Here is a 26,663-nt window from a genome sequence, read left to right as displayed (position 1 = left end):
TTGGCTCAATGAATGGAAGTCTATGGGAACAGCTAGCATGTCTGTAACGCCAGTAGCAATGTACCCCGTACCTTGCCACCATGGCTGAAATAAATCCTAAGGGAAGCACTGTGTGAAAGCCATGCCCAGGAGACACAAATGGAGTGAGAGCCCATGACTTTGACGGACTTCCTGTTTAACGCTGTAACTTCCTGTCTCTAGCTGACCTGGGCCAATGGGCAACCTGCGTTACTGGTCACTAACCAACCCAGAGACTCCTCTTGTTTATCAGATGTGAAAGGATTTGATAGGTAGGCAGTATCTACAGTATCTGTGATACAATAAGAGCTCCTGAAAGCTCTCTAGTTGATCTTTCAATCCTTTCATATCTGTTAGGCAGCAGACTCAACCAGGATCTAGGGCTAGGGCCTAGGGAGGGCCTGGTTTGGAATTGGGGCCCCTCTATTAAAGATACACTATGCAGAAATCGCTCTACTATTTCCTGGTTGCCAAAATTCTAATAGTTTGTCTAATTTCAGTTTGTGACAAAACAAGCATGTATAGTGTAGGGAATCATTGTACCATCTAAACCGCTGTGAAATATATATTTCTCCATAACCAAAAACATTGTATTTTCAGCTGTTTTGAAGCTGGTGTACAAAACCAACAGTAAAAACAAAACTTAAGAATGGGAAGCATAGAAATAGTGTACATAGAACAGATCTACTGCTTCTTCTTCAACCTGCTTTCAATGAGAATGACAGATTTATAACACACATTTATATGTGAATTTGTTCAGGTCGCCCAAAAAGTTACATATTGTAGCTTTAAAGGAGAGGGAATGGATTAGACGTATCCCTGCTGAGGCCCTATTCCCAGGCCGCTGTCTGCTCTCTGTAACCTGCCTTGTTGTGTGACATCTGATCCTGCTGCGTCAGTGGTGGTGGGCTGACACGATCTGTTTCCCCCTCTGATCTGCCCCCGCATTTCCCCTTCCTGTTTTGGTTTGACCTGTACGTGGCAGTGGGCAGAGGAGGGTCACAGGTCTGGAACGGGCCGGAGAGGGAGAGAAAGAAAGGGGGGACAGTGAAAGAGTTTGTAACACGGTCACGTTGCGAGTGAGAGAAAGACAGGGAATAAAGAGAATGAAAGGGAGGAGAGCTTAAGGAAACCATTTGTCCCTTTTCTGATTGGGCAGCAGTTTGCAGAGAGTGAGTAGTGGAACTCTAGAGCTTTATTATATTAAACAAAAAGTCTACAAAAAAGTGAAGTCAGTTTAGTCTTAAGAAAATGTTTTATTCCAAGACTGGCAGTCATAGTCAGGCAACGCTTAGAAATAGAGATTCGACATTATAATAAATTGAGTTAGATGTAATGATTTAAGTGGCTACTCAAACTGTCACTGATTTGAAGTGACATGCCCCTCTCATGACTTTCTTAGCTTTTACATATTCCTCATGGAAATATTAAAGCTGCACAATCATGTCTCTCGCCTCAAGGACATTCCTCTTATAACTAATAAAACAGACTTTACTTGGTTATCTGTTAATTGTTTTTCATTCAAACCATTGGGAAAAGGGCACCGGGTTGAAGCGAAATGACCGCAATGAGGTCAAAGACTAATGCTATACATTACATAAATTCTGCTGGAATGAACATGAAAAACAACCATTACATCACATGTATTATCCTTTGAGCATACAGTATATCTGCAGAAATCGGTTGTTCGCATCGGGCCAAATCCCAACTCGGGCTACAGGAATTTCCACGCATACGTTCAATCGACATCACCCCACAAGTTACGCAAGAGTTCAAACTACAGCATGTACATGTGTCTCAAGTTAAGACTCGGTGAATAAACCACATCAGGGAGAAGTGAGAGTAAATAGATACGGGAAGACTGTGTGACTGACGGATGGACCCATTCTGTTCTTCCAGGTCCCCCACCCTCGTCGTCTAAGAAGCCCAGGAGTCGAGGCCTGTTCCACAGCCTCTTCTGCTGCCTATGTCATGACCAGGCGGAGCCCCCTCCGGTCAACAACAACGCCCCGCTACTGGTGGAGGAGAACGGGACTGTCTCCAAGGTATGTACCACTGCTCTCTTTAGTGGTTCAGGGATGTTTTAGAATCTATGTCTATGGTTTATGGTTTGCGTAGGTCCAGGTAAATGTTCTGGTCTATTTTGTATATGCCGTGTTTGTGTAGGTCCAGGTAAATGCTGTTTGTGTGTTTTATGATGTCATAGTAAATGTTACCAACTAGGACGTGACTTCATGTTGGAGGTTTTTTAGGTCTATGTCACAGTGTAGTTTGTATTTTACATGTATCATGACAAATGTTACTTTGTGGTTTGTGTACGTTAATTGGGTGTGTGGTTCAGGTCCAAGTCAGACCGCTGCTGCCTCAGGCCAAGTCAAAAGACGCAGGGAAGATCTGTGTTGTCATAGACCTGGATGAAACACTGGTCCACAGCTCATTCAAGGTAAGACCAGGAACATACTGCCTCACCATTTACACTAGTAATACTATATAGTCACAGATACATTTTACCATCATCCATGAGCTCTAAAGCTATTGGTGAACTTTGATGCAATTGCTGTACCATTTAATTTTGGGTTTAGCTTTTCTTAAGAAAATGTCCTATCCCTCGCAAATGCAATGGACACATGTTTTTGTGTGCCTTTTTGCATCTCCTGTTTTCTTTTTATGGAGAGAGATTTTTCCCCTCTTGTGAAAGCATGACATCACCAGGCAGTAATGTCCAATAGTAATGAGAAACACTCTGAGAGCGAGGAAAGAGATTGGTTTCTCCACAGTATTATTGTTGGCAGTCACAATGACATCTCAGTCTGGATGTGTGAAAGTGGCAACAATGACAATCTGTTTTTTAAATTCTAAATACACATGGTGTCTCTCATGTATACTGCGTTTCTGGTGTTTATGATGTCTTTTCAAGTGGTTTTGTTCAAAATGATGTATCTTTATTGTTCCCACAGCCGGTGAACAATGCTGATTTTATCATTCCCGTAGAGATCGATGGAACTGTTCATCAGGTGAGCCTATCACTACGCATGGTGATGAGCTTAACTATCACAGACCATGCAATTCATTGAAATACATTTTCACAGACCAATGCTACCTTTCCATGTTAAATCCTTTAGTATTATTAAGGTATATTATGGCTCCCTACAATACTGTATATCTGTATGTTACCAACTGCCCGGTCAGTAGCCGCTTTCCCCAGGGGTGGTTCTGGGCTGGGTTAGAATGGCATCTGAGGCCTTGGGTTTTCTACCACATAAGGAACGTTGGAGTCACGGTGAGAGACTGTCACCACCTACATTGTTCTGAAGTTGGAGCCAACAGTATCTTGGGCCTGGGCCTGATTCAAGTAATCCAGGATAGGTTTGTTCAGAAAGGTAAAGCCTATTCTGCATGACTTGGTTCAGGACCATGACCCTCGGCAGCAGACCACTACGGAAAGAAGAAGTGAAAGACGGCTCAATGCATCTGAGTGGGGGGGATGTTTTTCATTTTGTTAAAGACGAGAAGTGGAAAGATAATGTATTTGGTTATTTGTTTAAACCTTAAGCTTAACATGCAATGTATCCATCCAGGTATATGTGTTGAAGCGACCTCACGTGGATGAGTTCCTGAAGAGGATGGGAGAGCTGTTTGAATGTATTCTGTTCACAGCTAGCCTGGCTAAGGTGAGGACAACACCATGTTAAACCAGCAAATGACTCAATGCAATCAAAACAAGTTTGTTTAAAAAGGCCCATTGCTGTCAAAAATGTGATATTTCTGTGTTTTATATTTCCACGCTGTGGTTGGAATAGTAGTGTGAAAATGATAATGCCCTTTTCGTGTAAGAGCTGTTTTGAAAAAACTGCCTTAAATTTCAGCCTGTTCTGGTGGGATGAAGTTTTGGCCTGCCTGGTGACATCACCTGGGAGTAAATGAGTTAATAGACAATAAGAAAGAGTTCCAAACCTCACTGCCAATAACAGAGCGCATTCAGTTTCCCCTCCACGCTCAGACCACTACCAAACATTCCTAGCAAAATTCTTGCTAGAGAAATGACTCGTTTCTAAAGAGCTATTTGTTTCATTTTTACAATTTTAATTGAAATCAATCACAGTAAGGTACTTTAATTGTTACCCAAAAATGATTTGGTATTGAGATGAACAGCTGCATTGGACCTTTTTAAGGCTGGTCAAAAGCTGCAAAAGACAGGAAATCACAAATGTCACTTGTTTTCTTCACCTGATACGAAGACCCCTATGTGTGTTTCTCCAGTATGCTGACCCAGTGTCAGACCTGCTGGATAAGTGGGGTGCGTTCCGCGGCCGTCTGTTCCGTGAGTCGTGTGTGTTCCACCGGGGGAACTACGTGAAGGACCTGAGTCGTCTGGGCAGGGACCTGAACAAGGTCATCATCATAGACAACTCCCCAGCCTCCTACGTCTTTCACCCAGACAACGCTGTAAGAACCAATCTCCTCCTCCTCCTTGGCCTCCTCTTTCTGTTCCTCCTCCTCTTTCAGCATCCATTACTTCAACAAAAAAAAAGATGGCAGATGTTGGCTGAATGGCTTTATCAAAATTTTAGTTATGTGAAAATGTTTTACAATTAACATTGTATAGATAGTTTCTAAATCTGTAGTTACCTATAAACGCTTTATAAACCTTTATGAATCATTTATAAACTATACCATTATATGACTGAAGGACCATGTAGAAGCAGGACGTCGTACCACTTGAAGGAAAGTGCCATCAGCTGTCTCTCTAGCTGCATTCTAACTAGCTCACTAGTTCATTGAAACCAGAGCCTGGCTCTCGTTGTGACTAGCTGTAGTCTGGTGCCTCGCCATTGTAATTATCTCATTGTAACTACATGCATGTCTGACTCTGTCACTTCTGTGTGTGGCTGCAGGTGCCTGTGGCGTCGTGGTTTGATGACATGGCCGACACCGAGCTCCTGGATCTAATCCCCTTCTTCGAAGGGCTCAGTAAAGTGGAAGATGTCTACACGGTGCTCAGGCAACAGAGGGACTCCAGCTAGCAGTGCTGTCAGTCACCCTACCCCTCTACTACCGTCATCTACAGGACAGACCGAGAACCGCGGCCTTAAAGCGTCTTCACACCAACCGTACACCCCTCAGCCTACCGTCCACCAGATCAACCACAAGACTTTCACCTCCAAGCCCACCCCTTTTGTTCAACCCTTCAGAACCACGCTAGTACTGCCCTCTATTGGGGAAACAGAGGACTTGATCCTCCAGAACACGATCTACCATCCCTCAACCACAGATAGGCTTGTGTAGATGGATGTTGTGGGTTATAATGAGTTAGGTTTTTATAAAGTGCCTTTCATCCAATGTCATTGGAACATACAGGACAGTCAAGTAGAGGGAATCTACAGCGTTCTTCACAATGAAGAAAAAACTTATAGCAGGAAGGTAATGGGAGAGAACCCCCATGATCCAATCAGAATCAGTTCTACAACACCGGGTTGGAGTCGATAAGTTTCCGGAAGACCGAACAGTTCTAGAACTCTGTATGGAAAAGCAAATGATAGCTGTATGAATGGATATTTACTACTTTTAACACTTTAATGTGTTTTTTTATTTTATTCACTTATTCCCCAAGAGACAATTTAACATTTTTAACAAGCAAAGTATTGGCTTTGTGTAAGTCAAGTGGTTTTACTTCTTTCATCGCTCAGCTAGTATCATAATGACTAGCAGAATGGGCATCAGTACTTGTTAAGGGGGACGGAACCATAGAGAATGACATTTATCAGTTACTGCAGCTATCAAAACGTTCCATGTCCCTTAATTGTATTTGTTTAATTTTGTTTTTTATTAAAACCATAGGAATATGTGCGATAATGTGCCAGATAACATTTAAACGGTTAATGGACCCGTTTTCATAACAAATACAGTAGTCAGATGACTGAACTGCACCTTAAATTACAATATAATCTTTTAGGATTTTTTGGATTACATTGTCTGGGTTGAGGTCCATAGTCCACAGACTAAATGCTCCAGCTCAGACACATGGACACAGTACCAGTCCCAGTCAATGGCCTGGAAAACCATTGGTATTCTGCAAGAGGACCTGGATATGTGTTGGAAAAACATATTTAGATTATGTCCAGGCAAACTGTTGGTCGTCCCTTTGCTGCCGTAGCAACGCTACATCCATGGAGGAGGGCTGGGCGACTATAGTGTGAATACCGGTATGGATCTGCATACCGCTATATATTTTTACAATAACAGAATTTTGATACAGTGCTAAATTAAATGAAAAGTTCTACAAATTGGACTAGTTCGCTGTCAGTTTTGTCCTGGTTTGGTCGAGTATAAAACAATCAGAATGGAGAAGGCCCATTTAAAATCACTAAGAATTGATTTGTTGCCATTTTAGGTCATGCACTAATCATTAAACACATTTAGACAAAAAATATATTTAGGCTGTAACGCCCAGCCTTACCATGGAGGAACGGTGTTGAGACAGTGTGTGTTAGCCATCTGGTTTTGACAAGCACACTTCTCCCTCCTTTTACTGGAAACAGTACTTGAATACTTTCTATTTTTGATGACCTCTTTTTAAAGGACTGCAAATACTATGCTTCTTTATACCAGATTGTAGGATTTGGGTAGTTTGGTTTTTAAGCTTCTTAAGCTTCTGATACAAGGTAGGACTATATTAATCGCTACTTACCTGGGTTTGGAACAATACAATAATTGTTATTTGTAAGTAAAAACTAAGAGATGGGCTATCAGGAAGTGAACAGGAAGAGTAGTTTAATGGATTGAGTGATTTGTATTGATTGACACAGTTTCATGAATTCATGGGGAAAAGCCACTGTTGGAGTTGACTAAAGGCCTACTAAAATACCTTGTGAAATAAGATGATTCAGAGTTTAAATAACCAGTAGACCCATGATAAATCTATCAGTATTAAGAAATAGTACATAAAAAAAAAACATGTTTTACTAAATTTCACATTCCAACTTAAAACACTCACCAAGTGCCTGTGTCAATCAAGTTAGATACAGAAGACAAGACACTTTTAAAACTTTATTCATCTTTTTCTTTTGGCAAGTGGGTTGGCCCTTTGTTAGTATTATCCAAAGGATGAACAGAAATCACTGTAGTACAAATCCAGAATGTTGTGGGCTCTAACAATGCATTCAAGGATTCACACACACAATAGGAACTGGGCGAATCCTGGTTTGAAATTCAAGCCACCCCCAGCCATTTAGATAATGTGACATCTAGATAAACAAAAAAAACATTTAAAATGTGTGTAAATTGTATCTCAAAGCATGATTTCTATCATAAAAACTCAGTAGGGATATTTACTGTCGTAGATCCAGTCCCTTTCAACTGCTTCAGGGCTATTCCCTAGTCATTCACAGTGCTTTGGAAAAGAGAGCTTTCTATCTCCATGGGGACCTTGACCTATTGCTGTACCTCTTCTTCCTGTATTCAAACACATTAAATAATATATGCATATATTATACACATATGTTTATTTTGTTTTGCACTGTAATAAAGCAAACAAAAGTGAAATTAATATATTATGGATTATTCATGTGACTTATGATTGAATAGCTGTAACGTAGTTTGTGGACAGTCTTTTTATCATACCAAATTGTATTGAACTGTTTAATAATGATATCTTCCATAAATGCAACATAATTAAATAAACAGTGCAGGTGCTTTTGTGTTCAGGCACTCTATCCTCAGCAATACAAAAAGCCACGATTTGACATCGAAGCACATTCAAAAGTAACAATGTTTGTAAGCTCTATCCTAAGATATTGTCTGACGGTTTTATTGGATAAAAACCTTCATTCAAACTATGGGTGGCAGTATTTAATGACAGTAGGGAAAATATAACATCTTTAGATTATTATTTTTTTAAACTTAATTATAGAATTAAAATGTTAATTTCCAATCAATATATTTTCAAAATAAATATGTGTAACAGATGAGTACAATTTCTTTATATCCATCCACACAGGCATTCATACCCACCATTATAAACCATTATAACACCTTCAGACACCCAAGAGTGTTGCATACCGACTTGACTGGAATCCACCCTTCTTAACATTTCTCTCCAAGGTTACTTTCTGCCCTTTACAACTGACTGAAGATCATCTTTGCTCATAACCCCAACCATTGAGTAAAACATCGAAACTGATCCTGAAACAGTAGTTTGGGGCTTAAGTACCACATTTCATCACCACATTCCACTTTTCGGTCTCGCTCATTACATGCAGCTTTACTAGATCAGATAGACCGCATTCTTATATAGTACCTTCAAACCCTAAAACAGTCTCAGACATTTGATTCCTGATCATAACAGAATCAACATTTCCCATTCTCTCCCCCTTGCTTCTACTTCCACATCACGTTCAGTTTGGCGCTGCTCTTGGCCTTTCCCATGGCGAAGGTAACCGTCCCGCTCATGTCTGGTCTGGTCTGTTTCAGGTTCAGTTTGTGGACGGTTCCGTGGTTCTCTAAGCGGACATCAGGGCTGGACTGGATGGTCTCTCCGTTCAGAGTCCAGACTGGGGGCCTGCTGATGGCCACGGACACCTCACACTGGAAACAGGCCTGGTCAGGAGCTGTCACCGCCACATCCTCCAGCTCTGTCTCTATCACCAGGGACTGGGCTGGAGAGGCAAGGGGATGGAGGGTTAAAAGAGATGGGTCACTTTTTCCACAGGAACATCATTCTACGTGTGTGAGGGAGAGAGAGAAATGTGAAACGGGTAAAGTGAGTGATTGAGAGGAATAAAGTGACAGAGGGACATGTCGAAAAACAGCAACAATATGTCAATACGGACAAATTGTTTTACAAGAAACCACAATCCACTCACCTTCCACCAGGAGTTGGGCTGTGGAGGTATGCTCCCCAACCTCTATACTATAGGTACCCTCATCCTCTACAGTTGCCTCGTGGATGGTCAATTTATGGTAGCAGCCGTCACTGTGGATCTCTAGCCTATCAGAAGACACCAGCTCTGCCTTGCCTCTGTACCATGTGAGTTCACAGCGCGGCGTGGACACGGTGCAGTCCAGAATCACGCGGTGCTTCTCCAGAGCCGTGCGGTCTCTCAGAGGCTTCACGATAGACACGGGGGCCTCTGTGAAAAAATATAAGAGAAGTGCAAATATTTCAGTGAAGAAAACTGATTTGAGGCCAGATCATGGACACAGGGAGTTCTGTCACCCACAACAGAGGTTTGGGTTTCTGTCTGCTTATAAGAACTGATGTCAGATCAGCTGGAATATCACACAGAGATAGGTGAGGTAGACCTGCTGCCCGGTAGGTAAAGCCCTACCTTCCACCTCTAGGTAGGCTGTTGATTCTGTCTGTTTGGTCACAAAGCGGATCTCCCCAGAATCCTCAGCTTTAACGCTGCACATGAGAAGGAAGTGTTTGGTCCCTGAAGGAATAAACACAGACATGGAATTTCAATGTTTATTCTATTATTTATTTGACCTTTACTTTACCAGGTATGTCAATTAAGAACAAATGATTCACCGCAATCATGAAGCTTAACGGTTTGCTGGATGAACTGATTGATTGACTGGTGTATCACTAACCCTCTGTGCGTATCTTGATGGTGCTAGTGGGTCGTATCTTGTGTCCATCCTTGTACCACTCCCCGGTCACGTCCTCCATGGACACCTCACACATGAACACAGCATTCTGGTCCTCCTGGACATACAGGTCCTCCAGACCATGTAGCACCTCCAGTTCAGGCTCTGTGGAGGGAGATTGGAAGATTGGTTCAACACATTGGAACATTGGTACGTAGTAACAGTGTGCAAACGTAACCGTGCCAACAATGGAAGAGCATTAGTCAGGCAGCCATGACCTCTAGGTGGCAGTAGCACGCAGTACAAGGTTGGCTGTGTTGGCCTGTTTCAGCCTTCCTGTCACTATAACTGAACACTAGAGGTCAATGAAGAGTACCGTACTGAGATGTTTTACATGCACTTGGAATGAAGACCGTTCTGCAGTGATTTGATAAGGAGAGTGTACAGTATATTACCATAGACCTCCAGGTTACAGGATGTATTGACGTCTCCTACGTCACAGGTGTAGGTGCCTGCATCAGAGAGGCTACACTGCAGCAGCTGACAGAACCTCTTCCTCCCCATGGAGTAAATACGGTACTGGGTCTTCCCTGGCTTCAGCTCTGTCCCATTCTACAGTCAAGAAGAAAGACAGGGGACCAACATTATTACCATATTCTCAGGGATAGACAACACACATGTAATGAGATCAAACTGTTTACTTCCTGTCTGTGCCTTTTCTACATACCATGGTAATACACTACTGACACAAATACGGCAGGTCTATTGGTTGTATATCTATTACCTTCAGCCACTTGACCTCCACGTTCTGTCTGGACAGCTCACACTCCAATGTGGCAGGAGAGCCCTGCTCCAGTCTCATGTCTATCAGCTTCTTCATGATAGTCACTGGAGTCTCTGGGAAAGAACAACAACATGGAAGAAATGTTAAGAAATGATCTATACTATAACATCCAATCCAGCCACAGCTCTCCAAGGTTAAATATCCCTGTATTAAATAACTAGATATTCATGGTGATGTTCTCGACCCTCAACCCTCTCCCTCCCTCTCTATCTCTGTACCACAAACGCTGTCTCGGCCTCTGAATGCTTGGCTATGAAAAGACAACTGGCATTTACTCCTGAGGTGCTGAACTGTTGCACCCTCTACAACCACTGTGATTATTATTTGACCCTGCTGGTCATCTATGAACGTTTGAACGTCTTGAAGAACGATCTGGCCTTAATGGCCATGTACTCTTATAATCTCCACCCGGCACAGCCAGAAGAGGACTGGCCACCCCTCAGAGCCTGGTTCCTCTCTAGGTTTCTTCCTAGGTTTTGGCCTTTCTAGGGAGTTTTTCCTAGCCACCGTGCTTCTACATCTGCATTGCTTCCTGTTTGGGGTTTTAGGTTCGGTTTCTGTACAGCACTTTGTGACATCCGCTGATGTAAAAAGGGCTTTATAAATACAGTTGATTGATTATTGATGATGATGATGATACCTCACCCTTGACAGTGAGCCTGGCAGAGGTCCGGACTCCCTCCGCAGAGAAGACGATGGTGCCCGTGTCCTCCAGGGTAAGGTTGGACAGGGTGAGGCCGTGGACCAGCCCGTTGCAGCTCACCCGCCAGTGGTTGCTGGGTTTGACCCGGATGCCGTCCTTCTGCCAGACGCCCTCCACGCCAGTGTGAGACAGCTCCACCTCGAAGGAGGCCGTCTCCCGCTCAAACGTGTCCGTCTCCTCCAGACCCTTACGGATGGCGATCTTACGGGCTGTAGAGGTGGAGACATTGACAGATGGTTAAAATATAACACACCTAAAGCCAGGAGACATTTTTGCCACAGCATCACTCTATAGTCTATAGGTTATTATTGTAAGATGATATACCAACATTTCATCCATCTCTCACCCACAGGGCTTTACCCATTGTTATTTTAGTGCCTGACGGCTGGCGGCACCATACATGATAGTGTTGGCCAACATTCATTGTAGCTGTTGTTGACAGCTACTATATATAAAGACACGGTAAATTTAGTTGCAAATAGAATCCAGGACTCAAGCTGTTGTTTTATTAGCTAAGCATAACAGGACACTGCCATAGTGTTGAAGACTTTGGTTCATTACTCTAACTGATGAAATCCTATTCATATCAATAATTATAAACTGGGCGGTTTCGAGTCCTGAATGCTAATTGGCTGACAGCCGTGGTATATCAGACCATATACCATGGGTATGACAAAACATTTATTTTTACTGCTTAGTTACGTTGGTAACCAGTTTATAATAGCAATAAGGCACCTCTGGGGTTTGTGGTAAATGACCAATATTATTGAAGACTTTGGTCAATTTAAATGACCAATATACCACAGCTAAGGGCTGTATCTGATGAAATCCTATCATTATCAATCAGTATGACATGGTGTTTGGACATTGTCTTACGCTCCACGTTGAGTTTGACCTGCGTGCGGTCGTGTAGGGTTTCACAGCGGTAGGTTCCGCGGTCAGAGAGGTTGAGGTTGCAGATGGTCAGGCTGCGTTTGCGTCCGCTCTGGCCCAGGGTGTGTCGGGGTCCTGGCTGGATGACCACACCCTGCCTCATCCACTGGACCTCGCCCGTGTCCAGACTGACCTCTGTTTCCATGGTAGCGTCTCCGTACTCCTCGGCCATCACCGCCTCCATCTTCTTAGTGAAGGTCACCTGAGCTTCTGGATAACGCCGGAAGGACAAAACATGACTGTTAAAGGGATGGTTGACTAAGAATACACATTTGTATGGTAATTCACTTACTTAGGCTTTGTTTAAGTTATTTATGTAGGTATGTTGACTGGGAACACTTTCTCATTTACAGAAACAACCTTGTGAGAGTCGCCTGCTCCCATCTGACACTCAGGTCAAGCTAAACAAGTGCATCTCAAGTATTTGAAAGTATTTGCCATATATATTTGACCCAGGTCTGCTGTGGACTCACCCTGTACTTTGAGGGTGGCCTTGGACACGTTCCCCTCAGCCTCCACTGTGATCTTAGAGGAGTCCAGGACCTGACAGCTCTTGATCACCAGGGTGTGACACAGGCCGTTCTGCGTCGCCTGGAAACGGGCACCCATGACGACGAGCTCGCCGCCCATCCCCCACACCAGCTGCACGTCCTCTGGTGACACCACGCACTTGAAGGTGGCGTCCTCTCCCTCTAACACCATGGTGTTGTGGAGCTCTGTCAAGAACTCTACCACGCGGGGCACTGGGGGGAGGAGGGGAAAGGGAGAGAAGGAAAGAAAAACGAATGAAGGGCTCGAAGGTTTGTTGATTCATTTAATTAGGGGTATTAATTCTGGGCTGGAACCACAACCTGCACCCATTTAGAGGGCTGTACTACTTACTCTCGACTCTGAGCCTGGCGGCGGTGCGGTCGTCCTTGGACTCGCAGGCGTACTCCCCCGTGTCCTCCCTGGTCAGCCTGTGGATGGTCAGGCTGCGTTCCACGCCGTCGGCCCGGATAGTGAACCTCCGGCTGGGGACGATCTCCACGCCGTCCTTCAGCCACTGGACGTCCGCCTTGGGCTTACACACCTCACAGCGTATGGTCACCATGCCGTCCGCATGGGCCACGGTGTCGTGGAGCGGCTTGGCAAACTTCACCCTCATCTCTGAGACCACAAGTGAGAGACAGATGTTAAGATTGGTGATACCTTCTATCGCCCTCCGAAACCCCATTCATACTGCATTCTTTCAACCCCACGGTGCTTTACAAGACTTTAGTCATTCACAACAGCTTGTCATTCACAACAGCATTTTTCTGTCACCTTTTCTTATTGGGATTTGGCTTATAGCATCATATGAATCTCTGTTGGTTAAAGAAACACAGTGCTCCCCCCTGATCTACAGCTACTATATGATTAGATATAGACAGAATGGGAACATGGAAGTTAAAAACCTTTGACTAGCAGACTGAAATGCATCTCGTCTGTGTTGGCGTCTACTGTGTACTCTCCGCTGTCCGACCGTCTCAGCGGGTCAATGGTGAGGAACCGGTTGGCGCCGTCGACCCCCGTGTGGAAGCGGTCCCCTATGACGGGCGTCCAGTCCTTGAGCCAGCGAACGGGAGCGTTCTCCTTAGACACGACCCCCATCAGCGTCACGCTCTCTGCCTCGTAACCCGTGATGATGTTCACTGCCTGTTTGTCTATGAAGGTGACGGGGGAGTCTGGGACAGAGAGAGAGGGAGAGAGAATAAAGAACGAGGTGTAAAAGGTTCACACCCTGTAGTATATAGTATACATTTTAAAGTTAAAGTTCATTCCACTGTAGACAGGGTCTCGTTTCGACTTAATTTGATCCCTCTTTTGTTGCTGAGAATTTTCCTGCACAAAAGGTTTCTAAAGTGTGTAATTTCCACTTTAAAACTCCTACAAAAAAAAAAAAAGTTATAATCCACATCAATCATATTTCCTGTTTCTGCAGGATTATTTTCCTGCTGTAGCGAACTGGCTCAAACTAAGATCCTACATCTGTAAGACTGTAAACACCCTTTTGTCCATATAGCCAAGCCAATTACCTTGGATCTTCACCATGGTGACCATCTTGTCATCGATAGCATCACACATGTACTTCCCAGAGTCGGAGGGCATGATGTCAGAGAGGATGAGTTTCCTCAGCGTGCCGTAGCTCTCGATGTAGGTCCGGTCATCGCTAGTCAGCTGTCTGTCGTTACAGTACCACTGGACAGGGGCATTGGCCCGGGACACCTCACAGGCCAGGATCAGGTCGTCCCCGGCAACCATCTCCTGGTAGTCTGCGTCCTCAGAGTTCCCCAGGATGGTCACTGGAGGCTCTGGAGAAGGAGGAAGAGACTTACATTTTTTTGTTGATTTAAATCAGATGCAGTTTTCATAGGTATTATCAATATGTTAACAGACCCACCTTGCCCTCTGAAAGGCTAGGAGGAATTATTTTTTTTACACCTATCCGATCCTCTAAGATCTCTACAAGTACATAGGGGTAAGGGGTAGGGGATGAGAGGTAGAGGTATGGGGTAGGTGGTAGGGGGTATGGGTTAGGGGATAGCAGATAGGACTTGATTTGTGATTAAGTGATTCTTTACCTTGCACAGTGACATGGAAGGTGATGTTGTCATCTCCAGCATCAAGGAAGTAGTCTCCGCAATCTTCCAGCTCAGCGTTAAGGATCACCAGGGAGCGGAACGCCCCTTCTTCCTCCTCACAGAACCTCTCGTCCTCTTTTAACCGGCGGCCATCTTTGTACCACTTAGCGACGGCATTGGCCCTGGAGAGTTCACACTCCAACTCGATGTCATTAGAGGGCAGGGACTTGACCTCTGTCTTGACTTCTGACCTATTCACGATCTTCACTGGGGGCTCTGGAGGGAGAATGTTCACATTTGGAGAGTGAATTCCATTTGAATTCAGTCAATTTAGGACATGAAATCCTCACTTCTTAATATATTTTTAAATTTTTGCATTAGTATTTTTATAATCTCCTGATTGAATTCAAATGGAATTTTGTGAAAACAAAGTACCATTCACCTCCAACCATCTCTTACCTGACACCTTGACCTGGAAGTTGATGAGGTCATCTGAGGCAAGACAGGTGTATTTCCCAGAGTCCCCCGGGGCGGGCGTGTGGATGGTGAGGCGGCGGATGAGTCCATCCTCAGTGATGGTGACATCACTGCTCTCCTCCACCTCTCCTCCATCCTTCATCCAGATCACCTCAGCGTTGAACCGTGACACCTCGATCTCCAGGACGATGGGGTCTCCAGAGAAACAGTCCATTACGTCAGACATTGTTTCAGAGCGAGCCAGCTTCACAGGAGGCTCTGAGAAGAGGGGATTTATATGGTTCATTTCTATTCTTTGAACAGAATATTGCAATATGGGAAATTAGCAGACAGCAGAAAGCAATACATCAAAACAGCATAATATAGATACCTAAAATCTAACTTATTTATAAGAAATCCTAGTGAACAGTTATATTAATAATATTATGTATGTCCATTCATCTCACATAGTTGAAAAATACAAAATCAAAGATTGAAATACTTGACCCTGACATAACTAAACCTCTTACGCTGAACAGAGTTAGTTCACTGACCACATACCTGTAATAGTGACCAGCCATGTGACCGAGTCATCCTCTGTGTCACACACATACTCTCCTGTGTCCTCCACAGTGGTCGTGGGAATGACCAGTGTCCTGTGGGCTCCCTGGACCTCCAGGATAAGAGAGGCACTCTCCTCCACCTCCAGCCCGTCTCGGTACCACCGTACCTGGGCATCAGGCTGGGAGATCTCACAGCTGAGCTCCAGCCTCTCAGAGGTCAGGCTGGTCAGCTCCAGCTCAGACTCAGTGGGGGAGACGATTCGCACCGGAAGCTCTGAGAAAGGGAGAACAACTTGCATTTAAAAGGAAGCGATTAAAAAAATATATATATATTTAAATAGAAGTTTGGATATGAAATAGTCTGACATAAGATTAAATTGTGTAATAGTGTACAAAAGGTAAATTAAATAGTTGTCTTCTGATAAGGGGGATTGGTTTGGTAGGAGACCCCAAAAAATGAAACGATTACACTACCACTCAGAACAAATGAACCAGGTATGGAACCTTGGAGTATCTTACCTGTGATGGTGACCTGGAAGAACACAGAGTCTCCATCCGTGTCGCAGACGTACTCTCCGGAATCTTCTGCCGAGCCGCAGAGGACGGTCAGCCTCCTGTACGGTCCCTCGGACGTCAGCTGGACGTTCTCCGTCTCCAGGACCTGAAGGCCGTCCTTAAACCAGTGGACCTCACCGCTGGAGCGGGACAGCTCACACTGCAGCACCACCTGCTCAGAGATATGACCCTCCATAACCACGTCCTCCTTGGGCTCCACGATCATCACTGGAGGCTCTTGGTTTCAACAAGGGAAAAGGAGCATATACATGAGCATATTCTACCACCAGGATAGGAGAATTGAGGTTTGCATCATCATCAAAGTCTCATCTTTGCTCAACACAATGGAGTCAACTTCACCAGTAACATGACATGAAATGTAGGCTAGTGTACAGTACATACCTTTGATGTTGACAGTAAATGAGAGGCTGTTGTCTCCTGATTGACAGCTGTAGGTTCCTGCGTCTGAGGTCTCAGCACAACGGATGATCAGTCTCCTCAGGGTGCCCTCTGTTTGTATGGTGATGTTATCACTGGCCTGGACCTCAATCCCATCCTTATACCTGGAGGAAGGTCATGACGGACAGGACAATGAACCTTCAGTATTCTTGATTAGTTGAATCAGGTGTGATGGTGCTTGGCTGGAACAAAAGCCTGAACCCAACTGGCCAACACGGCTCTCGCATTTGTTGAAACTTCGTAATCAGCCTACTTATATTTTTTACAGTCTGAACATGATCAGATCCCACTAAATGAACGATAGTCTAAGCAGAAATGGCATCCAGGATAATGACATCCAGTTTGTGTTTCCTAGCGGTGTGTATGTTAGTTGTGTACCAGGTAGCGTTGGCGTCCTCTCTGGAAACCTCACAGGTGAGCACCACAGGATCCAGCTCCATGGCAGACTTCTGGAGCTCCTCCTCAGGGACCTCACTGAACTGCACAGGGGGACCTGGTGGGGGAGGGGGAGAGGGAGGTTGGATGGTTGTGGTTTGGAGGAGGAGGCTTGCTGGGTTGGAGGGGTTGGAGTGAGTAGTGGAGTATTTGTTACAGAGTGATCAAACTAAGCATGCTCTTCAAGAGGTTTGTTCAGATACATATAAAAAAGATCAGGACAGTGAGTGAGAGGAAGGAAATGGGGGTGAAAAACAGGTTAGAGAAGACTCAGAGAACATTTTGTTACGGGATTTTTATGAATAATGACTAAAATATGTATACATTTGACTTAGAAATATAACTAAACAGAATACTACTATATTACTGTATGAATGAATCTTATTATAATCATAATGCTGAATATAATCTGTTCCTTATTAGTAAGAATGGAGTTATCTTCAGACAGGCTGGAATGATGTGTTCCTTACAGGAAATTCTGTCTCTACCCAGGGAGGGGAGAGACCTTGGGTTGGTTGCAGGTTGTTTAACAGGTGGCAGACAGTAATGTGAGAACGCTAACTGTACTGCCATTGTATCCGAGAGGAGGAAGGACATTTTAAAACCTATGACATCATTATTATTATATAACCTGATGTAAATTGTACTATGATCAGTACTCTCGAGAATAAACGCTATTGATTGATTGATTTTGAGACTGGTTTCTGTCCATTTTATGCTAATAAGTATCTTACAAATTCTTATGTATGGGCAGAGTGTTTTAATTGAATTGGTTGCTAACATATAGGAATTAAATTCCTTTAACAATTTTCAAACTTGCGTTCGTTTTAGAACAGAAGCCACCACACTGGGTTACAGGACCAAGAGAATCCTGTCAATAACAACAACAACAACAACAACAACAACAACAGAAGATGTCTTGCCAGCACAGAGGAAGTACAACACAGTATTAGGATTCCCTCAGAGAAAACACAGAACAACGATCTCCGTTGTTCACCTTTGACCTCCCCCTGAAACACACTGACATCATCAGCTGTCGGACACATGTAAACGCCCGAGTGGGAGAAGTCAGGCGATTGGATAATCAGCACCCTTGTATGCCCATCCTCCTGAAAGTCTACACCAGGCAGGTTGAAGATCTGCTCGCCATCTTTGTACCAGTAGACCTGGGCATACGGGTCTGATAGGTCACAGTGGAGAACGATGGGCTCGCCAGCCTCAGCGGCCTTGGTCCTCTCCTCTTCAGGGAGGTGGGAGAACATGGCTCCCGCAGCTAGGGGTGTTATGGGTGAAGGTGGCAGATATGGGATGCTCAGTTAGCTTGGGTGATCATCAGCGTGAATCAGTATGACATCATGGCTGATGGTTGAATAAATTCATGTGAAATTGTGAATTCAAAGAGATGGTCAAATTCTGAAAAACCTCCAGTATAGAAAGTTGATGTTTATATGGAAAATGGAACATTTCTGGTTGAGAGTGCATGTTAATGATCTCCATGACGACCAAACATGACATACAGCAACTCACCTTCAACCTCCACGTTGAATTTTATGACATCACCCATCGTCTCGCATGTGTACGCGCCAGAGTCGGTGAACTCAGCCGATTGGATAACGATCCTCCTCATGTTGTCTTCTGATTGGATGTTGAGGCCGTCTGTCACCTGTAGCTCCACCCCATCCTTGAACCAGCCCACCCTGGCTGAGGGGTGGGACACCTCACAGTACAGGACCACAGGGTTACCAGTCTCCACCCTCTTGTTACTGTCTGACTCTGACATTGGGCTGAACTTCACCACCGCAGCTGGAATGGAATCATGACCAAAAGATATGTACAAGCAGTATTCAGTATTCTAATATCATGCAATTGCATATCATTACAGTACAAACAAGCCTAATGTAAATGTTAAAACAGTCCTTGTTATAAGGCCTCCGCAATACAGATTGTCTAGCTTGACGCCATTATCATGTTATTTCTCTTTACACTCCACCGTTCTCCAACACCTACCTTGAACCTTGAGAACCGCTGAGTCTCTGACTCCGTTGGCGATGAAGGTGACCTCTGCCTCGTGGTCTCCCACCTTGGTGCTGTGGATTACCAGGGAGTGCTGTGTCTTGGCCTGTTGGATAGAGTAGTGTTGGGTATCCTGTAGCTGGGTGCTGTTCAGGAACCAGGTGCCCGTCACCATCACTGACAGATCGATGGAGAACAGGGCGTCCTCCCCCTCCGTCACCTCACAGCCCCGGAGAGGGGTCCTGATCTTTGGACCTGGCACTGAGAGGTGAGAGTTCAAAACTAGTGACATCCAATGAATTTCCATAGCTGCAGGGTACACAAATACCCTAGTGCATGACAGACTTTCATCCCTGATCACATCAACATGGTTTCTCTCCAATTCAGCACTCACCAAGATGGACGACTTTAGGGAACTCCACGTGTCCACTACGACCATACTTATTGATGCAGCAGACGCGGAAGCGGTAATCGCCCTCGCACGGCACGCTGTCGCCCATGACCTCTGCGGAGGTCGCCGTGTCGGAGGTCGCACACCTCAGCCACTCCTGTGATCCCACTTCCTGTCTCTCCAGGACATAGACGGAGCGCGTGGTGGTCTGGCTGGTGGGGGCCGGCTCCCAGGAGAGGAGAACGCTGTTGGGCCTGTCCACATCCATCTCCACCCCCACTGGACAGATGGGAGGGCTGTGTCTGGCAGCTGTGGAGAAAACCGAAACAGGGGGAAAGGTACAAAGTAGGTGAGCAACGGTTGCCATAATGCTTGTACCCTGTTTTACGTTTGTTAGTCTCTAGCAGCCACATTAGGATATGTTGCACAGTATAGCTGGAGTTTTCACCATACTGCCGTTCTAGTCCTTTCGGATCTACATGGATGTAATGATAAACGTTGATTTGATTTGGAAAGTCCCTAAGGGGCCATGGGTCACTTTGGTCGACATCCACATTACCTTTGACTCTGAGCCGGGATGTGGTCTTGGATTTTCCCACAACGAAGGTCACGACCCCAGTGTCCCCGTGGCAGACGTTGACGAACACCAGGATGTGGGTTTTACCAAAGGACTTGAGGATAGTCTGGTGGCTCTCGCGTAGCTTCAGGCCATCTTTGAACCAGTGGACATCCATGTTCTCCTCCTCTACCTCCACACAGAACACTGCGTTCTCCCCCTCCAACACGTCTAGTTTTCGAGGAAGTTTTTTAACAATTGTGCCTGTGGGTGAGAAAGAGAGTTGAGGGTCATGTACTGTATGGCTGTATATCCTGGAGAAAAATCATTGGGTTTATAGAAAATAATTTCAAAACATAAAAAAAAACAAAAAAACGTTTTTTTCCAATAGTTCTGATGCTCAAAGATGTCTTTCCTAGACTGTATTAAATGAGTGAATGATACACTGCCATACTTCTTCCATACTATAAGACGCCTACCTACCTTTGACGGCCAGCTCAGCGATACTCTTCCCTCCATCAGGCATCTCACAGAGATAGACCCCATCGTCGTCTGCTCCTACATCTCGGATAGTGAGCCTGCGCCTGGTTCCTTTCTGCTCTATGCCGTATTTACCTCCTGGCTGCAGTCTCTGGTCCTCCAGGTACCAGGAAGTAGGGATGCCCTCATTAGGTACCTCACACTCCAACACAGCCATGCCTCTCTCTTTCACCTCCACGTCTTGCAGTGACCGCCTGAACCGCACCGCTGGAGCTGCACATGGGTGGAAAGGGAGGTAGTTATGGATTGGTTTATACACTGTCTGGAAAACATATTGCGCTATGTCTCTGTAGTATTTTTACAATGCTTTATGCACATTTTAGGTTGTTTTTAAAGTGCTTTAGGCACATTTTAGGTTGTTTTTACACTGCTTTACGCACATTTTAGATTGTTTTTACAGTGCTTTACGCACATTTTAGATTGTTTTTACAGTACTTTAGGCACATTTTAGGTTGTTTTTACAGTGCTTTACGAACATTTTAGGTTGTTTTTACACTGCTTTACGCACATTTTAGGTTGTTTTTACACTGCTTTACGCACATTTTAGGTTGTTTTTACACTGCTTTAGGCACATTTTAGGTTGTTTTTACACTGCTTTACGCACATTTTAGGTTGTTTTTACACTGCTTTACGCACATTTTAGGTTGTTTTTACACTGCTTTACGCACATTTTAGGTTGTTTTTACACTGCTTTACGCACATTTTAGGTTGTTTTTACACTGCTTTAGGCACATTTTAGGTTGTTTTTACACTGCTTTAGGCACATTTTAGGTTGTTTTTACAGTGCTTTACGCACATTTTAGGTTATTCCAGTCATTGGTTGACAAGGTATAACACATTTCCTGAGCTCATGAGCACATTTCATGAGCACATTTCATGACATGCTATGATTGACTGCAGGATTTCAACAAACAGTAATTTCAACTACCTTTCAAGTCAACTTTTAGGGTTATTTCTACCAATCTATCAACATTGCTGTGGACTTTGGCCATGGTCTACATGGTCAACATGGTTAACAACACAGCAGAAAATCTGTATTCAGGACACATACAGGACACATACCTCAACTCATGATTCAGTCTCTAAATATAGGGACACACGGAGGCAGTGGGGTGGGCAGGGGAGACATGCAGGAGGTAGGGAGAGAAGGAAAGCTAGGGGGAGAGGGGAAGAAGGGAAGCTAGGGGAAAGAGACTGGGGGGAGGTAGGGACACACAGAGGCATTGGGGTGGGCAGGGGAGACATGCAGGAGGTAGGGGGAGAAGGGAAGCTAGGGGGAGGGGGGAAGAGACTAAGGGGGAGGTAAGGGTAGGAAGAGGGAGGTAGGGTTAGGAAGACTCGTGTTTATCTCCACCTATCAAGACTCTATGGCAATAGCTCCCTGGTAGATTGGGGATGTGGATGCCTAGACGAGACAGATACCATTTAATTTACATAGCCAGCTGACTCAGTGTGCTGTGCTATGGCTGGATCACCCTGGGATTATCCTATAATGATGACTAAACAATTACCAATTACGAGGGTGACTCAACTGGGATCTTTTAGCAATGCATGTCCACAATCTACTGAACTCTCTATAGAGCAATTAGTTGTAATTAGTTGTGACAGCTGAAGATCTAACTCTCTCTCCATGGCATTTCTATGACGTAAGTAACATTGTGGCAAACCCTCATGCTAGATGAGGGTTTGCCATAATGTTATTCCTTCAAAATGATGATCAAATTAGGCAGGTGAGAGCATGCTTTCATCGTCTCAATCAAACCTGATTGTTGATCATCATGGCGAAGGAATTAATTAAGGAAAGAATGATGGTACAGATGTAGGATCTTAATTTCTTTAACCTTCATTTAACTAGGCAAGTCAGTTAAGAACAAATTCTTATTTACAATGAAAGCCTAGAAACAGTGGGTTAACTGCCTTGTTCAGGGACAGAACGACAGATCATTACCTTGTAAGCTCAGGGAATCGTTCTAGCAACCTTTCGGTTACTGGCCCAATGCTCTAACCACTAGCCTACCTGCCGCCCCAATTTGACCACCCTGTTGCAGGAGAACTTTCCAACAATGCAGGAAATTAAAAACTTGTAGTGTATTTGAGGTTTAAAGGTTTAAAAAAGCTTCTGAAGTTTGTAATTTCCACTTTGAAATTCAAGACTTGATTTTTCCTTATGAAAAATGGGTCATCCCTGACAAAAATGTTGATTAATTATAATCCACATAATAATTCACATGTCCTGTTGCTGCAGGATTATTTTCCTGCTGTAGCAAACTGGCTCAAATAAAGATCCTACATCTGTAAGAAAGAAAAGAAAAGAGAAGTCCTGAAACACTGCTAAAGCCCTACCTTTGACCGTCAGGTAAACTGAGCTGAGGGTGTGTCCCAGAGCGTTGGACGCAGCACACACGTACAGCCCTGTGTCCTGATGTTTACAGTACATCACTTTGAGCGTGTAGTAACCCTCTCTGTCCTCAAACAGAAGGTGACGCCTCCCAGCCTCTAGGGGCACTCCGTCTTTCTTCCAGATGATCTCAGGCTTAGGTTTCCCTGTCACGAAGCAGCGGAACTTAGCATGTTTCCCTTCTGACACCGTAAATTTCTTCACATTGGCAGAGTTCAGATTGGGCTCGTCTGGATGTCTCGACAAACCGTGTCTTCCCATCCTGTGCCTCATACTACGAGGTGATGTCTGCCCGTTGCTGTACCCATTTGATGTGGACGCCCCGCTATCCTGCCGTTCCGGGACGAGCTCCACAAGCAGCACTGCGCCCGCCAGCGCCCCTCCCTGATTGTTATGGGCTCTGCAGGTGTAGACACCCCCGTCGGGCATCCGCGTCCGAAAGATCTTCAGCTGGAACCAGCCTCCGTCCTGGCTGCTGACGTTGAAGTGGGCGCTCTCGAAGATGTCGCTCAGCTTCTTCCCATCCTTCTCCCACACCACCTGGGGCAGAGGGTTGCCCGACAGCTTACAGGAGAAGGCTGCGTCCTCGCCCCGGTCCACCCTCAAGGAGAGGGGCTTGATGAGGAAGTGAGGTCTGTCATCTGACAGCAGGGGCTCCCCTTCATAGCGCTGCTTCTTTTTCTCCCGTTCACTCCCCTCTCCCTTTTCTTTCTCTACCTTTCCGCTCTGTTGGTCTACCTCTTCGCTCTGTTGGTCTACCTCTTCGCTCTGTTGGTCTACCTCTCTGCTCTGTTGGTCTACCTCTCTGCTCTGTTGGTCTACCTCTCCATTCCTCTGCTCTACCTCTCCATTCTGTTGCCCTCCATACTCCCTGTTCTGTTTCCTTCTAACCTCCCCATTCCGTTGCCCCCCTAACTCTCCATTCTCCAGCCTGGTTTGCTGCACCCCATTGACCTCTGTCTGTTTCTGTACCCCTTCCCGCTCCTGACTGTTCCCCTCCACCTTCAGTGTGGCAGGGGCGCACGTCTCACCCACGCTGTTACTGGCCTTGCAGATATACTGGCCTGCGTCCTCCAGCCTGACCCCAGTGATGTGTAGGAAGTAGGCCTGGCCCTCCTCCGACAGCCTGTAGCGTCCCTCTGACAGGATCTGTACATTCTTCTTCTCCCAGACCACCTCAGGACGAGGGTCGCCACCGATCTTGCATTGCAGGACGGTGTCCGTGCCACACTGTGCCGCCACGGGGCGCGAGTAGCCCAGTACACGGGGGGCACCACCGAATATGTCCATGTTGGCTTCCTGCGTCTGTCTCAATCCCTTCTTCTCACTCTGATGGGTAAAACAAATGGGGTCCGTAGTAGAAGTATCTTGTTGATTGTGTCACACGGTTGTCTCTACTGCATATCAATCTGCAGAGAAGATATGAGTCATTGTACATTAATAATACAGTTACTACATAACTCTCACACTGTATCTAGTGATGTCTTTTATACGTAATTTAGCAATAAGGCCCGAGGGGGTATGGTATATGGCTAATATACCACGGCTAACGGCTGTTCTTACGCACGACGCAACGCGGAGTGCCTGGACACAGCCCTTAGCCGTGGTATATTGGCCATATATCACAAACCCCTGAGGTGCCTTATTGCTATTATAAACTGGTTACCAACGTAATTAGAGCAGTAAAAAATAAATGTTTTGTCATACCCGTGGACCTTACAGTCTGATATACCATGGCTGTCAGCCAATCAGCATTCAGGGCTTGAACCACCCAGTTTATAATGCCTTATATACATCCCATCAGCTTTGTCTTGGAAGAAGTACTACAGCCTTTCACTCTGAATGTTCTGCATCTAGTGGACAATGTATTCACTGCTTTGTGATAACCGAAGGACATTGAATACAGCCCCAAGCTGAAGGACAGTGCTTTCTCCTCAGTCTAGTGGTGTTGACCCAGTAAAACAACCCATGATAATGTCTCTGAGAGTAAAGTGGAGGTTTGAATTGACAGTAAAGTAGCGTCTCAGTCAGAACCGAACAGACCACAGCCCTCCCAGCTGGTGCTGTAGCTCAGCCAGAGGAGTATTTCAAGTAGTCTGTCCAAATAAAGACCCTGCCTGGAGGCCTTGTGTCAGATAACAGAACATCCACACAGTAACATGCAGTATGTACACCTTTACTCTCCAACATAAGAGTTACTATACACTAAAGGGAAAGTATGATACCTCCTGGGATTTTTGGATTACTGTTGATGTGCTACCTTACCTGAGAGACAGTCACAATCTGTTGATGTGCTACCTTACCTGAGAGACAGTCACAATCTGTTGATGTGCTACCTTACCTGAGAGACAGTCACAATCTGTTGATGTGCTACCTTACCTGAGAGACAGTCACAATCTGTTGATGTGCTACCTTACCTGAGAGACAGTCACAATCTGTTGATGTGCTACCTTACCTGAGAGACAGTCACAATCTGTTGATGTGCTACCTTACCTGAGAGACAGTCACAATCTGTTGATGTGCTACCTTACCTGAGAGACAGTCACAATCTGTTGATGTGCTACCTTACCTGAGAGACAGTCACAATCTGTTGATGTGCTACCTTACCTGAGAGACAGTCACAATCTGAATGCCCACAGGGATTGGTATCAGGAAAAGGGAACTCTAGAAATGCCCAATACTTGCTGTCATTGTTGCTATACTAGTAACCCCATATCAGGTTCAGCTGTAGCCTTACAGATGCATTGTGGTGCAGTTGATGCTCTTATAGTTTGTCTGTAGCAGCTGTAGGGTTCATCTCTGGCAGGCAGGGGCTATTTCCCAATACGGAGATAACTCTCTCTCTCTTACATGTGAACACATGGCATTTGAGACTGCAGCCAATGTGTCTAGGTGCTGCAGTATATTCCCTCCAAAAGGCTGTCCCACAGTACATTCTACTGCATCATTGCCATTGACCCAGTTATTTATTTGGTTACCATGGGGGCAAAGATCCTGTTGATAAAGAAGCTCTTTTATCGACTTCCAGTGTTCTCCAAGAGTTGCTGAATTTCCTCTTCACTCTCATAGGTGAGGTGAAATGATACACAATCCGCGTCGCTTAAGTAATGATACAATCGTACAAACTATGATAATCAGAAACTCACCAGTGATTCCAGAGTGACACTTCCTCTGTTCCACATTGACAATATAGTCCACAAATTAAAGCCACTCTTCAGAAACTCCTCCCAGGGTTCAAAAAGACTTGGAACTCTTTGACTGGAATGACTTTTGACCCAGGTGTAAGTCTGGTTCAGCGTCCCTTAAAATGGCCGCCGTCTGCTCGGTCCGGTAGGGATATGTTTCCCGCTCTCAGTGGTTTGCTGCAGTCCTGCTCTCTCACTAAGACAAGAATGTCTCTCAAGATGTCCTTACTTAATAAAAGCTAAACGAGTGTCTTGATCAACTTCAATCCTCTGTTCCAAACAGCATCAAACAGATCCACAGCTCTCAAGGCTCGTCCTGTTGCTGTATCTGTCCATCCAGTGAGTTGGCTGTGGCTTCTGGAACTGGTGGGGGTCTGGATCTCCTGTACAGGGACCACACAATCCACTCTGACTGCCTGGTGG

General features: G+C 45.0%; 2 protein-coding genes across 2 annotated transcripts in view; one reads left to right on the top strand and one right to left on the bottom strand.

Annotated features, from left to right (window-relative positions):
* LOC129859882 (carboxy-terminal domain RNA polymerase II polypeptide A small phosphatase 1-like) overlaps positions 1-7,985 on the top strand; it is a 9,348-nt gene extending 1,363 nt beyond the window's left edge. The window contains exons 2-7 of the mRNA XM_055930105.1: positions 1,918-2,063; positions 2,360-2,461; positions 2,976-3,032; positions 3,597-3,689; positions 4,279-4,464; positions 4,914-7,985. Coding sequence (XP_055786080.1) covers positions 1,918-2,063; positions 2,360-2,461; positions 2,976-3,032; positions 3,597-3,689; positions 4,279-4,464; positions 4,914-5,042 — 713 coding nt within the window. The 3' untranslated portion in view covers positions 5,043-7,985. The remainder of the gene's footprint in view (positions 1-1,917; positions 2,064-2,359; positions 2,462-2,975; positions 3,033-3,596; positions 3,690-4,278; positions 4,465-4,913) is intronic.
* LOC129859861 (obscurin-like protein 1) lies at positions 7,053-26,663 on the bottom strand. The gene is made up of 25 exons (XM_055930049.1): positions 26,202-26,663; positions 23,001-24,464; positions 20,601-20,870; positions 20,121-20,381; positions 19,565-19,870; positions 19,165-19,431; positions 18,685-18,960; positions 17,101-17,215; positions 16,666-16,826; positions 16,228-16,500; positions 15,707-15,982; positions 15,149-15,424; positions 14,690-14,965; positions 14,144-14,419; positions 13,523-13,792; positions 12,969-13,235; positions 12,560-12,829; positions 12,030-12,296; positions 11,096-11,362; positions 10,391-10,503; positions 10,062-10,218; positions 9,610-9,771; positions 9,345-9,449; positions 8,880-9,146; positions 7,053-8,672 (listed from the first exon to the last, which is right to left on the bottom strand). Exons 2-25 carry the CDS (start codon positions 24,343-24,345, stop codon positions 8,395-8,397), a joined length of 6,801 nt encoding a protein of 2,266 aa, XP_055786024.1. The 5' UTR covers positions 24,346-24,464; positions 26,202-26,663; the 3' UTR covers positions 7,053-8,394.

The sequence above is a fragment of the Salvelinus fontinalis genome, chromosome 7 (assembly GCF_029448725.1).
Source record: "Salvelinus fontinalis isolate EN_2023a chromosome 7, ASM2944872v1, whole genome shotgun sequence".
In the NCBI taxonomy this organism is placed as follows: Eukaryota; Metazoa; Chordata; class Actinopteri; order Salmoniformes; family Salmonidae; genus Salvelinus; species Salvelinus fontinalis.
This window is presented reverse-complemented; position numbering and strand designations above follow the sequence as displayed.

Bases quoted from the DNA above. Each gene is read 5' to 3' on its own strand.
- LOC129859861 (XM_055930049.1), bottom strand. From the start codon at position 24,345: ATGGACATATTCGGTGGTGCCCCCCGTGTACTGGGCTACTCGCGCCCC. The intron at 15,425-15,706 runs GTATGTGGTCAG...CCCTCTTCTCAG, and splicing joins ATGGCTGGTCACTATTACAG to AGCCTCCTGTGAAGCTGGCT. The intron at 10,219-10,390 runs GTAATAGATATA...TCTTGACTGTAG, and splicing joins TGGAGGTCAAGTGGCTGAAG to AATGGGACAGAGCTGAAGCC.